Source organism: Durio zibethinus, chromosome 22 (assembly GCF_047325235.1).
Source record: "Durio zibethinus cultivar Kanyao isolate XHJ-2024 chromosome 22, ASM4732523v1, whole genome shotgun sequence".
Taxonomy (NCBI): Eukaryota; Viridiplantae; Streptophyta; class Magnoliopsida; order Malvales; family Malvaceae; genus Durio; species Durio zibethinus.
This window is the reverse complement of record NC_143183.1, coordinates 912987-928601: the sequence shown is the minus strand read 5'-3', so window position 1 is coordinate 928601 and position 15615 is coordinate 912987. Positions and strand designations below refer to the sequence as shown.

The 15615-nt window shown below is 33.7% G+C and overlaps 1 protein-coding gene and 1 pseudogene across 4 annotated transcripts; both read left to right on the top strand.

Moving 5' to 3' along the window:
* The first annotated feature begins 2798 nt into the window (after positions 1-2798).
* On the top strand, positions 2799-5687 carry LOC111307555 (putative LRR receptor-like serine/threonine-protein kinase At5g37450; annotated as a pseudogene). Its single transcript, XR_016332116.1, has 5 exons — positions 2799-3258; positions 3750-3801; positions 4122-4369; positions 4662-4796; positions 5208-5687. The product of XR_016332116.1 is annotated as a putative LRR receptor-like serine/threonine-protein kinase At5g37450 (transcript).
* A 522-nt stretch (positions 5688-6209) lies between these two features.
* On the top strand, positions 6210-15596 carry LOC111307600 (Leucine-rich repeat protein kinase family protein). Of its 3 annotated transcripts, XM_022905635.2 has the most exons (20): positions 6210-6505; positions 7702-7852; positions 7978-8049; positions 8137-8208; positions 8436-8579; positions 8662-8733; positions 8866-8937; positions 9166-9240; positions 9549-9617; positions 9758-9826; positions 10057-10128; positions 10270-10356; positions 10500-10568; positions 11637-12151; positions 12667-12825; positions 12923-13206; positions 13409-13460; positions 14111-14361; positions 14748-14882; positions 15038-15596. In XM_022905635.2, the coding sequence occupies exons 1-20, from the start codon at positions 6388-6390 to the stop codon at positions 15380-15382; spliced, it is 2883 nt and encodes a 960-aa protein (XP_022761370.1). In that variant the 5' UTR covers positions 6210-6387; the 3' UTR covers positions 15383-15596. The 3 variants fall into 3 exon arrangements, with proteins under 3 accessions (XP_022761370.1, XP_089608029.1, XP_089608030.1); XM_089751903.1 differs by lacking the exon at positions 9549-9617 and having other exon boundaries at positions 6216-6505; XM_089751904.1 differs by lacking the exon at positions 12667-12825 and having other exon boundaries at positions 6216-6505.
* Positions 15597-15615: the final 19 nt, after the last annotated feature.

Here is a 15615-nt window from a genome sequence, read left to right as displayed (position 1 = left end):
GAATGAACTTTTTCTGTCATTAAAAGGTAAATATGGAAATTAACATTTATTGTTCTGTTTTAATAGATTTCATTATTTTGATACCTGATATAAACTTATCGAAAGTTTTGAACTTAGTTACACAGATGATATGTATGAAAAGTTATTATTTACGCATATTTATGCCTTTATTATCTAGTTGTTGTTATTGTTGTATTTTAACAGTTTCGATAGCTTCAATACTTGATATTAAGTTTGTCTGATTGATTGAACTTGATTTCTATAATTAATATAGGAGAAAAAGTTATCAGTTATGTCTGTTTGGGAATATTTTTGCATATAAAAGGCAAATATAAAAATAAATTTATGATGGCTTTCAACATATTAAATGGCTTCAATCCTTCATAGTAAACCAGGAGAAACTAATTGAATTTGATTTTTATGATCGATATGTGTGAAAGCCCAAAATGCTTTTATTCTTTGTGTATATTTAAGACTATTGTGTTGTTACAGGGCCAAAATATAAATAAAGGATATTAAAGTTATTCGAAATTTTAATACTTAACTAACATGATTGATATGCATAAATAAGTTATGGTTGATATGTATCCTAGCAAATAACATATGTTTTTGTATAAGAGAATAAGATGGGTGGTACAATTGGACATGTGAAACTTTTTCGCGTAACACACAAAAAAAAGATGGATTTTACATGAATGTCAAAACACAAAAAATTATGGTAATTTGTATCATCTATTTTAACATAAAGTAAATATTAACACTTTTTAACATATAATCAATTAATCATTAAACTTGATAATTGTATATGACAAATTCACAAGAAAAAGTGAGAGAAAATGACTGTTGAGATTGAAGTAGCATATGAAGGTTCTCTCAACATGCAAGAAATAAAAAATTGGATATTCATAGAAGTTGTGGAAAAGAAAGGCATGAATGGGTCCGAGGCCTTGGATTGGGTCCAACACCATCTGCCTACTATGGACATAACTCTCCGTAATTTACCTCGCAAGACATTTCAATATTGAAAGAGGAGTTGCAAACTATGTAATAATGTTTTTAGCAAATGGAAGCAGAAAGAGAATAAGAGCGTGCCAAAATTGAAGAAGAACGTGCTAAAATGGAGCTAGAGTGTGCAAAATTTCAGCAGCTGCATGATCGATTCGATCATCTTATGAATTTTGTGCAACAACAATTTTTAAGAAATGATCTTGGTGCTCCATCAACTCAGGTATTATATTTAATAAATATTAAAATTTTTAAATAAAAAATAAGCATACAATGAAGTGTTAAAAATTATATGGTATTATTTAGTAGGTTGTTGAACACGCTAGTGACCAAGGTGGAAAAGTTTCTTCATCAATTGGCAACCAGCAAAATGTATGTAGTCATCCATTTCATACATTTTAATTTTTTTGTTTGGTTAATGTATTTACAATATTTGAATGTTATTATACTAATTATTAAACTTTGTATTAATTATATGTATATTTAATCATGAATGAAGTTAAAATTAATTTCAGTTTCTGAATTTAAACTTTTTATTGAAAATAAAATTTATTATAAGAAATTAAAAAATATATATTTTTACATAATGGCGGCGTTTGCGTTGAGCATTGTCAGTAAATGAATAATTTAGTTGCGTTTATAGTATAAAACGCCACTATAAGTAGCGGTGCTCTTTCCAGCAAACGCCGCTACTTTGGTGTCTTTTTTTATAGTAACGCCATTAAAACAACAACGTTTTTCTCATAACAACGCCACTGAATTAGCGGTGCCTAAAAGATACAAACGTCGCAAGTATTGAGGTGTTTTCATATTCAAACACTTCTAAAGTAGCGGCGTTTTCTATTACAAACATCGTCAATATAACGACATTTATCTCATAAAAACGTCATTGAAATAGCGACGACTAAAAGATATAAATGCTGCTAATATTGAGTCATTTTTAGATGAAAACGCCTCTAAAGTAGCGGCGTCTAAAATATATAAACACAGCTAAAATGACAACGCTTTAGATATAAACGCCACTAATATTAAAGTGTTTTTTCGAAAACGCCGCTATTTACCACGACGCGTAAATAGACAGCACTTTGTGTGGCATTTTTCCGCAAATGCCACAATCTTATAGCGGCGTTAATAAATGCCGTTAAATGATGAAAAAAATGCCGCCAAAAACTAAAACCCCTGTAGTGTTGACTACATATTTCCCTGTACAAGTTGAAGTTTATGATGCATGATGCACAAATATTGGCAGATGGGAATACTTATATCCACAACATTTAGAGAGAGAAAATTCATGCTCCATCAACATTCTTGTCAGATTGATACTAAAATCTTCATGCTAATAGTTGATTCTGTGTGACTTAAAGTTTCTGGTTTCAACTGGATCATAGATTCTACTAGGAACAGAAATTTGCTTATTGAATGTAGGATTAATCAACAGGTTTTTTGGTTCTTAATTAGTTTTTGTTTCTATGTTTTAGTTGTCCTTTGCGAGTTGTTCTATAGTTGCAGGTCTCCCTGGTTTGGTATTGGTTAAAGGATTACTTCCTTCATCCAAAAAGAAAAAACAAGAGAGTGTGCTGGCAGATGGTGGCTGGTATGGATTAGAAGGTTGATTAGAATACCATAGACTTTATATGGATACCATTTCTAAATTAAAAACGAAAGCTCATAATAAGTTAATAACACTGCGGGACATACTATTTAGAAACAGATTCTTGTTATTGCGGTGAAATCAGGAATAAGTAAAGGCATTTTAATAGGAATAATCTTAGGGGCCATATTTGTACTTGCACAATTTTTGGTTGTTATGGTCCTCTTCTATAGAAGGCGCGCCAGTTTCGGGCATGAAGTGTTAGAAAAACAGTCAAGTAAGTGCACATATAATTTCTCAATCGCCAGGCCTGGATATCATCTCTTGTTTACCATATATAACGGCAATGATCCTTGTTCCTTTTTTATTCCCTCTGCAGCTTCAAAAGTTCCAATCAGAACTGAAGGTGTTAAGGAATTCGACTTTGTAGAACTTGAAGCAGCTACAAGCGGTTTCAAAGATACCTCTCAAGTTGGTCAAGGAGGCTACGGAAAGGTTTACAGAGGCATTTTGGCTAATGGAACAGTAGTGGCAATTAAGCGTGCCCAACAAGGATTTTGCAGGGTCAGATAGAGTTAATAACTGAAATAGAACTGCTGTCACTATTACATCATTGGATCCTGGTTACTTTGGTTGGATACTGTAGCGAACAAGGCGAGCAGGTGCAGTCATGGCATTCCCTGTCATTTCTTGGAAAAGCATCATATAACAAACTAAATTAACTGAACACAAGGGGACCGAAGATTTAACAAGAAAAGGAAAAAAAAAAAAAAAAGGCCATCTGTCACTGAAAATCATGAGAAAAGCCCATGTATAGATACCTAAGCCATCAAAATTTCACTTGAGCGCAAGACATTTTATCTTATAAATGTAGAATCTTGGTTCAGACCTGCTGATATGCTATATATTTTAAGCTTTATTGACATTTTTAACTGAATAAATCTTTCCTGCTACATTTCAAGGCTGCAATAAACTTGGATATTCCCTTAGGATCCTTTTAATGCTCCTTGGATTATATTGGCTGATTATGCACGTCTTAGACATGGTGAATTTATTTCCCCATTGTATGAAAGGATACCAATTCAGATTAAATCAGATGCATCTAATATTTGCATAGAAAAAGAAAGATAACGTTTGGCATTTTTCTTCGCAGATGTTAGTGTACGAGTTTATGCCCAATGGTTCTCTCCATGATCTTCCCTCAGGTAAATTTGTCATGTTTTATCTGATGTTAAGGGCTCAGTTGTGTCAAGTAGAGGTTTTTACTTTTCAGAATGAAACTATAGACGCCAAGTAAAGCAATACTTTTCCTTTGGCTAAACTGTACATGTGGTTTCTTTCAAATGTATAATTTCTGAAAATCCTGGCCATTTTTCTAATTCCACGTGCTGTTTGACTTCGTCTTGATATTTGTCTGGTTCCTTCAAGATGAAAATCTACCAAAATTATTTTCCAGTTCACTGATTTTAACAGCTAATGTATATTGTTGCAAAATTTTACATTGTTTTAAGTGAACCAATCACAGATAGATACAGACATACCTTGAGTTTCTCCATGCGATTGCATATCGCATTGGGTTCAGCCGAAGGCATCCTCTACCTTCATACTGAAGCTGATCCGCCAATGATTAATCGGTATATCAAGGCAAACAACATTTTGTTGGATTTCAAGTTTACTCCTAAAGTATCTGATTTTGGAATCTCAAGGCTTGCACGAGTATCAGATGTTGAAGGAGCTTCAGCTCATGTATCCACAGTTGTGAAAGGCACACCAGTAAGATCTTTGTGATAAATATATCACGTTTCCACAAGCAAACTAGCATAGCTTAGTTCTACACTAACACCAGGGATGAGGATTTAACTTTTTCCCCAAGAACAGAAACCTTGAACTTTAATCTGCCAAATTCTGAGTGACCTGGAATTCGTATATTGGTTTGAGCTGCAGTTTAAAATATATTCTATGCACATAATTTTTGAGAAATGTTACAGCTGTCATTTGATGCATGAGTTCTTGCTTGCAGTAGAATGTTATCATGACGTTCACTTCCATTTTGTTTTCGATATAGGGCTACCCGGATCCAGAATATTTCTTGACTCACAAGTTGACAGAGAAAAGTGATGTCTATAGCCTTGGAATAGTGTTTCCGGAGCTTTTGACAGGGATGTTGCCTATCTCTCATGGCAGAAACATTGTTCGAGAGGTACTAATGGCTATGCTCCTTTGTCTTTCTGCCACAAGCTGTTTATTCAGTTTTCCCGCAAAATTTCTCAAAAAAAAAAAAAAAAAAAGACGTTATCTCTACACTATGTCAAGTCTGTAATGCATATAAATATACTTGTGAATATAGGATTGATTTTGTATCAATGTCAGAGAATTAATTTGAAATTAACCCTAGGTGAAACATATTTTTCCTTATCTGATTCTTTCTCTAAATTCATCACAACATTCTTTATTGAACAAAACAGTTAGAAACACTGTGATGCAATTATTAAGTCGAAAATCTTCTGCTGTCGAATTTTCTCATTGGTAAATAAACATATTGTGGCAAGCAATCTGGAAATCTAGAACCCTTTTTTTCTTTAGCGAAATCATAAGTAAACATTTACTGCAGGTTTATGGAGCTTGTCAATCAGGATTGATGTTTTCCATCATAGACCAGAGAATGGGTTCATACTCTCATGAAAGCATCAAGAAATTTATGGCACTGGCCCTGAAGTGTTGCCAGGATGATCCCAAGGAACGACCAACAATGTTGGAAACTGTGAGAGAGTTAGAGAACTTATGCTCACTGCTTCCGGAGCCTGATATGATTCCAGTAGAGCCAGATGCATCCACTTCCGAAGGATCAGAGGTGGGCTCATCGCCTCTCAACCCTGGAAGGAAATCCAAATTAAGGACCACTGAAATCTTAGGAAGTGAACTTGTCAGCGGTGTAATCCCCACCATCAGAGCTCGCTGATACTCATTGCAGGAATCAAATGTGGTCTTATCAGTTAATCATGATGAAATTAAGTTCATAATTTTGAATATTAGGAAAACAAATGGCTGCTAAGCTTATTGTCTTTTTACGGCTTTGTTTTTACATATAAGAACTGGAAAATAAAATAAATATTAGAATATCATGTTAATAATGAAGACAGTATTTTAGATTGATGATGCAAAAATCGATGTGTGCTTGAGATATTACATGGACTATGGATCCGACAGATAGCCCCTTCAACGTGTCTCATACGTTAACTTCCTTTTGTATCTCTGTTGATCGACAAGTTGATGACGATTTGATAACAAAGTCAAGAAGTTGATCACGTTCATTTGCACTAAAAACCCCATCGTTAATCCACAATTAACTTCAAACCAGTTGTGCCAAGTCCAACTTTTTAATTGATTGTCTGATAAATACGAGGAGGAGCAGGTGGAGGAAAACAAAGTTGATGCCATTTTGTCATTTTTTTTTCTCCTTTAGGAAAGCAACATGGCTAATAATTATAAAATATCTAAATAAAATACTCGGCTCCCAATCTCCAGTGTCGATGATCGTTGAAATGTGGGCTTTGGTAACAAAAAGTCAACAGCAATCTCCATCGATATTATTTTTGTCATTTTCGCAAACACCGCGGCTGCACAGCTGCTGCTGTTCAAACTTACACGCTATTCCTATCCCAGCTACTTTCTTCTTTCCTTCTACCTTCCAACCTAGCTACTAATAAAGTAACAGATAAAAATTTCATAGCTTTTTTTTTTTTTCAAACTAAATTTTGAGTGTTTTATGATCAGCTGAAGTTTGGACTTGGATGATGATGATGACGATGATTATGATGAGAGTGGGGGAATGCTTATTGGCCTTCTGGCTGTGGTGGTGTTGTATTCTGCTCCTTGCTGCCGCTGCATCTGTAACGGATCCTTCCGAAGGTCAGAGTTATTAATCAATATCATTCTCATCCTAAGTTTAGATATTTTCAACTCTAGTTCCAGTTCCAATCGAAAGCTGCATCTTTACATTTCCTAACTGTTCGCACAGTGAAGAATCTAACATATAACACACAAAATTTTCTCATATCAAGTATCAACACTTTCTTGGACTATATACAATATTAAAAATATCATAGCTAAGGTTCGAGAGAAAAAAAAATGAGAAATCCGAAAATTTGAAAGTCGAATTGAAATGTAGTATTCGATTCGGTTTGGATTGATTTTATTTATTCGAATAGGATTAAATTTGAATATTAAATATATATATATATTAAATTTGAATCGAATTTTGAATAAAAAAATAAAAAATCAAACCGAAATTTTTTTAAAATTTTTATATATTTTTTAAATTTTTATAAAATAAAAATAATAATTTTATATTAATATTTATTTAAATATATTAAAATAATACTTAAAAATTAAATTTTGAGAAATTAAACAAAACGGTAAATTTCAGTTCTATTTAAATAAAAATTCATTTCAATTCAAATATAAATTTGATTCGATTCAGATTGAAATCGAATTTGAAATTTTCATAATATTATATAATATCCGAAAAAATCAAATCGAATCCGATAGAACTGAATTTTTATCCACCCTAATCATAGCTTTAGAGTTAGCCATTATTGTATTCATATCATGTTAAATTTTATACGAAAATTACGTATTACAAAATATGAAATATATATTTTTTGTTTTATTAAACTTATATATGATTATTGTAAAATTTTAAGTTATGTTATTTTTATGTCCTATGTTCATATTATGTTTGTCTTGTATCACGTGTCATGTTTTATATTGTCAGATTTACGTAACTTGACTTGATTAATTATGAAATTACAAATTTAATCTAAATAACAATAATATTGATTAGATTACCAATATTAAGTTTATTTTCTTCTGTCCGATTCTGCTCTGCTACAATTCAGGATCATACAATCGGGTAAGGGTAATTTGTATTGATTCTACGTCTAATCTAAGCATGTTTTGGTGAGATATACATGGTTCTGCTTTTGACCAATGCTACCCTTGAAGCCCAGGCTAAGCCAGGAATTTATTAGTTACTAGTATTACGTTATTCGATTTCTTTTTCGGTTAAAGTCAGCATATATGTATGTTTCATTTCCCACTTGCAGTTAGTGCATTGCTAGCAGTGAAGAAGCAATTGGTTGATCCCATGAACCATCTCAGAAATTGGAACGACGGGGATCCTTGCACATCCAACTGGACTGGACTTCTATGCAAGGATAATCTTGGCAATGACGGATATTTGCATGTTCAGGAGCTGTATGTTTTCTCTTACCACTCTTTGCATTCTCTGAATCTACTTGTGATAGGATTGCTGCTCTTCCTTTCAGCATTATTGTTGGTGAAAATAATTATTACTAACTGCCTTCTGTAAATTGATGCAGTCAGCTGCCAAATATGAATCTCTCGGGAACTTTAGCACCTGAACTTCTTCAACTTTCTCATCTTAAAATACTGTGAGTTGATAAATAAAATATATCTTAACCATTGCTGATAAATTTCCAGTGGTGCTGACACCTTTTTTTCCTTTTATTTTCTGCAAGAGATTTCATGTGGAATGAATTGACGGGCAGTATACCCAAGGAGATAGGAAACATCTCTACCTTAAGACTCCTGTAAGTTGGACTTTCTTATTCCTTCTTCTCTTGAATAAAGATATTAGAGTAAAATTTCCTTTTCAATGATAGATCAGAAGGATATTTTATGGAAAAGGGACATCTTTTTACTATTCGAATTTTATCTCAATCTAAGCCCTCAAATAAATTTATGGTGGAGAAATTCATTCAAAGTTGTTAAAATATCCTTTTTAGTTTTAACTTTCTGCGTGGCATTATGTATGCAGACTCTTGAATGGAAACAATTTATCAGGTTCTTTGCCAGATGAACTCAGCTACCTCTCAAATCTGAATAGACTTCAAATAGACGAGAACAACCTTTCTGGTCAAATACCAAAAACATATGCTGATTTGAGCAGTATCAGACATCTGTAAGTAAGCTAAATGCTATGTCAACTTAACAAGAAGATTAACACTTTTCTACATATATATCTGCTTGTTTGTAATGTGCAGCCACTTCAACAACAACTCACTTAGTGGCCAAATTCCCCCTGAGCTGTCTCAGTTATCCACTTTGCTTCACTTGTAAGATCATAAAAAATATGCTCTCATTCATATTGTTTTTTCTTTTTCTAACTTTTTTGCGTGGTTATCTATATTTTTTTTACTTTTATCTTGTGGTGAGTGATTGGTGACATAAATTTCGATTCTCTGCAGGCTTTTGGATAATAATGACTTATCAGGAGATCTACCACCAGAATTCTCAAACATGCCAGAGTTGCGCGTACTGTATGTTTCTTCTCTTCAATCATCTTCCTCATTATGTGATTTAGTTATTGGTCTATTATCTTCCTGGTTTAACTTGCTCCTTTATTGATGTTATGCCCTTTCCTATCATAGTAAGTGTTAGACATTTACTAAAGTTTTAAGTAGCACACTTTGATAAGGCATGCATGTGTCATTTTTCTTTATGGATGTTAATTTTATCGACATTAATTTTTTTCGTCATCTCTGCAGTCAGCTTGATAACAATAACTTCAATGGATCTGTTATTCCAGCTTCTTATGGGAACTTTTCCAGATTAGTGAAATTGTGAGTGTTAGTAAACCATTTACTTAGTCTTGCAGGTTATTTAGTGAAGTAATATCAATGTTTATGCTTGCTAAGGTAACTATTTGTTGTGTCTCTCAAGATTTAAAAAAATCATAAAGACCAGGGAATTGCCCTTGAGATATAAATGCATCAATTCCAAAGTCGGAGATTACATACTTTCTTCGCTCTTCAATGTTTAATTCTGTCTGGCTTTTGTAGTTAATACAATGGAAAATTTGTATTAGCAATATGTTGCACAATCTACTCAAGACTACTGATGCTATTTTATTTCTCCTGGTGGCTTTCAGAAGTCTTAGAAATTGCAGCTTGCACGGAGCAGTTCCTGATCTTAGCAGGATGCCTGACCTTTCCTATCTGTATGCCTGGGTTTCTGTTTAAATTATTGTGTGGATTTTGATATTACCTTCATGGGCCGCATTTATTTTATGCAATAATTTCCATCTTGTTGCTGCCACCAAACTTAACTTCTATTCTTGTTGCTGTATTCGTGTGGCAGGGATCTCAGCCAGAATCATCTTACTGGACCCATACCATCAAATAAGCTTTCAGATAATATGACAACCATGTAAGTAAATTGCTAATTTACACTTATCAATTGTTCTGTTTCAATAAATAAATAAAGTAACCTCTTGTCGATTTTTACCTGCTTCAATCTGGATATCCCATTTGGCCTCATATTTAAACTGAATGATAAGTTAATCTTGTGAAATTTGTACTATTACCTTCTGTTGATTATTAAACTAAAATGCAAGGCATACAAATTCCCAATATGAAATTACTTCTTGTTAATTGCAGTGATCTTTCAGATAACCATCTAAACGGATCTATCCCTGGAAGTTTCTCGGACCTTCCTTCACTTCAGACTCTGTGAGAATCTATATGCATATTAAAACTGTTCTGTATTTCCTGTTGTGGAATGATGCTTTTAATATCTATATATGATGCTCTTATGACTTAATGGACAACTATATTTGCAGAGTCTAGAATCTAAATGATGGTTTATTGCAGATCACTCGAGAATAATTTTCTGACAGGTTCTGTGCCTACCAACTTTTGGCAGAACATGTCCTTCAGTACAAGTGCTAGACTTAAGCTGTAAGATCTAAAAGTGGAGAAATCATTAATCTTAAACCATTTTCTTTGACGACTTTTGTATTCATGCACATTGCAAACTAATGCAGTTATGAAATATAATGTATTGGTAATAGTTTTCCTCTATTTGCACATTCAAAACACAGTGATCTCAGAAACAATTCATTCTCAAGTATTGAAGGAAATCTTAATCCTCCGGTGAATGTTACCTTGAGGTAAACTTCTTATTTCTCTGGTATCATTCATTAGCCTCGGTCAAGTAATGGTTTAATACTTTAATTTGTTATTAATTGGATATATTATCTGAGTTTGTAGTAAAGTGAAATTTTGGGTAAACTATAATAGAAAATTAACACTTTCTTGTTTATTGTGCCCTTGGGTTCATGGACTTGCATAGATCTTTTACTTTTCACACAACCTTTTTACATGATGCATTTGGTTTTACAAATGTGAACTTTTCATCTTCTTTTGTTAGTGTATTTCATTTCATGGTAATTTCCCATATATTGCCTATTAATAAAATAAAATACTTAGACCATTAGTAAAATCTTGTGGCAGGAAAAGAAAAAGTAAAAGTACAATAACAAGTTAGTTCTGAATTCATGCAATGCACAAGAAATGCAATATATCGAAACATTAAATGTATAAAAACATATGTTAATAGTTTGTAATAATGTATCTATAAATTTCGTTGCTGATCTCAAAAAAAATTAAAGATATCCTATAATTTAGTTATTAAATTGATCAAAATTTTGAATCAAAGGTTTGTTAAAAGAAATAGGATAATACTTGATTTTGCACTTGAACTTTACTTAGCCATCTAACTTCATTGCATTCAGTCAAGACTTTGTAAAGTAAGCCATGCCTTGGAGCAGCTTTAAAATATCTTAAGATACTACAATAGCATCCCACAACATACTTAAGATTAGAAAAGTTGACTAACCACACTTACTGCAAAAGAAATGTTTGATACCATGTTAAATTCAAGCTACGCAAGAAATGGCTCATAATTGAAATGACAGGATCTGTTGTTTCTTTTGTATTTTCTCCATGCATTGTCTTGGTTAATGGATTTCATGTTAGGCTTATAGCATATTTTCTCTTTTCCCACTTATATGTCTAAATGATTTCCTTTCTTTTCTTCTTTCTATATTTGTTTCCTTTCTTACTTCCAGTTGTAATGAAAAGTATTGGCACATTAACAGAAAGAATCTCATCCTTTTTCATGCACTGTCTTGAATTTCATTTCTCAAATCCTTACAATTTTAGCAGTTTTACTTTAGGCTTGGAGGCAATCCTGTCTGCCAAACTGCGAACTTACTGAATATAAGCCTGTTCTGTGGATCTGAATCCGGAGAGGAAGATATGCTTACAAACTTGAATAACTCAACAGCAAAATGCCTAATTCAAGCATGCCCAACAGACAATTTCTACGAATATGTCCCAGCATCTCCTGTTCCATGTTTCTGTGCAGCACCTCTTAGAATTGGATATCGTCTAAAGAGCCCTAGTTTTTCTTATTTTCCTCCATATATCCAGCCTTTTGAGGTGTACTTGACTATTTCTTTGAACTTAAGCCTATATCAACTGTCAATTGATACATATATTTGGGAAAAAGGACCACGTCTGAGGATGTATTTGAAGCTTTTTCCTAGTATCAATAATAACCATTCAACTTTTGACGTTAGCGAAGTTCAGAGAATCAGAGACATATTTACATCATGGGCTTTTCCTGGTAGCGACTTGTTTGGACCATATGAGTTGCTCAACTTCACTCTACAAGGACCTTATGCAGATGGTACGTATTTCATTGTGCAATTCTTCGGGTACTTAATGGAAAATATGCTTTCTTATTATAGTGACATGGTTGAAGTAGTAATTGAGAAGCTGATTTTTAGTACTAACCTGAAATAATTTAATACCACCAAAATCTATTCATTCTTATGCTTGAAACTTTTAGGACAGAACTGGAATTTCAGTTTTTACAATGTTGAGAGCGCTTCTAGTTAGTATAAAAATTGTTAGAATATCTGTTTATACAAAATGAGACAACCAACACGAGCAAACTTTAGTTTCTTGGCATGTAATATAGATGGTACACATTTGAGATAAGCAAGACTGTGCCTTTGGTACAATAAGGTGGACTGTAACTAGGAAATCCGGTGGATATATATCCTTTTATTCTAAGAATAAAATAGTAAGCCATTTGATAGATTAATTTTGTGTATAATATTTTGTATACAGTTTTGTCTTATTATTATTATTATTATTATTATTATTAATGATGTGTTGCTTGATTTGTTATTTCTGTAGTGAACTTCGAGAATGAAAGTAAGGGTATTAGTAAAGGCATTTTGATTGCCATTGTAGTCGGGGGTGTTGCCTGTGCTGTTGCAATGTCTATTTTAGTAACAATTCTAATAACAAGAAGACATGTTAGAAACCACCGTGCAATGTCAAGAAATCGATTATGTAAGCTTCTTAATATAAGTATTTAAATTTTTTCCCCTATAATAAGTCCCCATCTATCACCAGAAAAGTAGTCCAACTTTTTTATATCACTTTGCAGCTACAAGGGTTTCTATGAAAATTGATGGAGTGAAAGACTTTACGTTTAGAGAAATGGCACTTGCTACTGACAACTTTAACAGCTCAACTCAAGTTGGACAAGGAGGATATGGAAAAGTGTATAAAGGCACTTTATCTGACAAAACAGTAGTTGCTATAAAGCGTGCACAAGAAGGATCATTGCAGGGACAAAAGGAGTTTTTGACAGAGATAAGGCTTTTATCGAGGCTGCATCACCGGAACCTAGTTTCATTGGTTGGATATTGTGATGAAGAAGGGGAACAGGTTTTTTCTTGCGGTCCTGACTACTAAGTACCCTTATTATGTCAATTATGTGTGTAGTCTGGGGTCTGCATGCACGTCTGTTTGTGTCCTTATGAAGTGGTTTTAAAAATTATAAGCATGGTATTCATCAGGTTTTAGGTACATAAGGTATGACTCAATTAGAGATATAATTCATATATTTGGTTTATTGGTGCATTTGCAGATGTTGGTATATGAGTTCATGCCCAATGGCACCCTGAGGGACTGGCTTTCTGGTATGAATTTTTCAGGATTCATTGCTTTTCAAGTTTTATATTATTATCTTACTTTGTATCTTTCCCTTTTTTAATTCTTGACAAAATATTCCTGATTAATTGGCTACTTAGCTCGTAAATACCTGAAACATTTTTTAGGGCAAATGTCACTTCTCCCATCTCCCTCCTAAAGATGCTTTAAATTTATTCGTCATCCAAGTTGAGACTATATCTGAAGGTGACAACTAACTTTACATTTAAGGATTTATCTTTGCCAATTTCGAAATTATATTTGCCCTCTAGACTCGACTATTTGTTTTTGAACAGCTTGATACCCAAGTTGATTTTGAAAGTAAGGTATGTATAGGTAAATTAGGTTTTCAAGTATCTACATATGGGTCTGTGTGGCCCCCCCTTGATTTTGAACTGTTAGCTTTGCCAATGCCATAACCTGTCCCTTTCAAAGTTGTATGAATTAATTTTCTGTTTTCATAAGATACAAATTTTGGGGGGAGGGGGGGATTTGAACTGGCTCATTCAGCTGGAGTTAGGCCTAATATCCAAATGCTATGAATCAATTTTCTTTTGAATCTTTTAGTTTATGAGCATGTTGATACTGATATGTTTTCAAATTTTCTTATAATAAAATCGATGTAATCCATGATATGCAGCTAAAGCTAAAGAAAGCCTAAATTTTGGAATGAGATTACGTATTGCACTGGGTTCAGCCAAAGGAATTCTTTACCTCCATACTGAAGCACATCCTCCGGTATTCCACCGAGATATCAAAGCAAGCAACATTCTTCTGGACTCCAAGCTTATTGCCAAAGTTGCTGATTTTGGTCTCTCACGGCTAGCTCCAGTCCTGGGAGAAGAAGGGACTGTGCCAGATCACGTGTCCACAATTGTGAAGGGAACACCAGTGAGTTTGGCTCTGTTTAGCCTCTAGTGTTCATTGAAGATATTGTAGGAAAGTTTGTCTTAGACTTCAGTGGGAGTTGTCAGTGAAAAATGGCTACAAGGCATCCCATTATACATTATACTTTCTCATTGTAGGATGAAACTCTAGTAAAAATTATCAGATTAATCAGGTAGGAGAAAAATTATCAGATATATGGTACAATAAACACAGAAGTATAGTTTATATTTTTCTTCCAGGAAAAATTTCACCATTTCAGTTGTACTATTGGTCAAATATGAAGTTCCAATCTGCAGATTGGATCCCCTTGTTTTAGAGATAAACTTCTAGATGTTAGTCGCTATATTGCATCACTGAAATTTACTTTATTGCTCTCTTGTTATGTGCAGGGTTACCTTGATCCAGAATACTTTTTGACCCGTAAGTTGACGGACAAAAGTGATGTTTATAGTCTTGGAGTCGTTTTCCTGGAGCTGTTGACGGGTATGCAACCAATATCGCATGGCAAAAACATTGTCCGTGAGGTACTTTCCCATGTAGTGCTCTCAGTAATCGTAGCTAAACGCTGTTTGTTTGAAAGCTGCAAGAACATTTGCCTTTGCAAATTTTAAAATTTTGGTCAATCTTATTGTTCTTGTGGATGTTAAAGTTAGGTATTTAATCTGAAATCAATATTCAGGTGAATACGGCTCTTCAGTCGGACATGATGTTCTCTATAATAGACAGTAGAATGGGTTCTTATCCATCTGAATGTATAGAGAGATTCGTAGGCTTAGCCCTCAGTTGTTGCCAAGAGAAGCCAGAGAAGCGGCCATCGATGTTGGATGTGGTAAGGCAGCTAGAAAACATACTGAAAATGATGCCAGAAAGTGATTCGGTTTATTCAGGATCCATTTCCTTAAATTCTGGCAAGGCAATGCCATCATCATCGTCCAATAGTAGCAGGGAGCCATATGTCTCATCTTGGAATGTTTCAGGAAGTGATCTGAGCAGTGGCTTTGTTCCTTCTATCACACCTCGCTGACAGGCATGTACCTGACTGTTCATTGTTGCTTCGCCTAGTGTTTTTGGTGTAAGCAAGAGATGAGTGAAAAATGTTGTGTAAATATAGTAGATGTTTTTCCAGTTGGAGAGGACTTTTAGTTATGTTTTAAGGACTGAAACAGTGAGTACGTATTAAATATATACAAATATAGAAGCTTATAACTAAGAATAAAGCATATTTTCAATTATTATTATTTTAATCCAATCAAAATT

Excerpts from the sequence above, each read along its gene's own strand:
- LOC111307600 (XM_022905635.2), top strand. The coding sequence starts at position 6,388 with ATGATGATGATGACGATGATTATGATGAGAGTGGGGGAATGCTTATTG. Across the intron at positions 8,580-8,661 it reads TTGAGCAGTATCAGACATCT|CCACTTCAACAACAACTCAC; the intron begins GTAAGTAAGCTA and ends TGTAATGTGCAG. Across the intron at positions 12,152-12,666 it reads ACAAGGACCTTATGCAGATG|TGAACTTCGAGAATGAAAGT; the intron begins GTACGTATTTCA and ends TTATTTCTGTAG.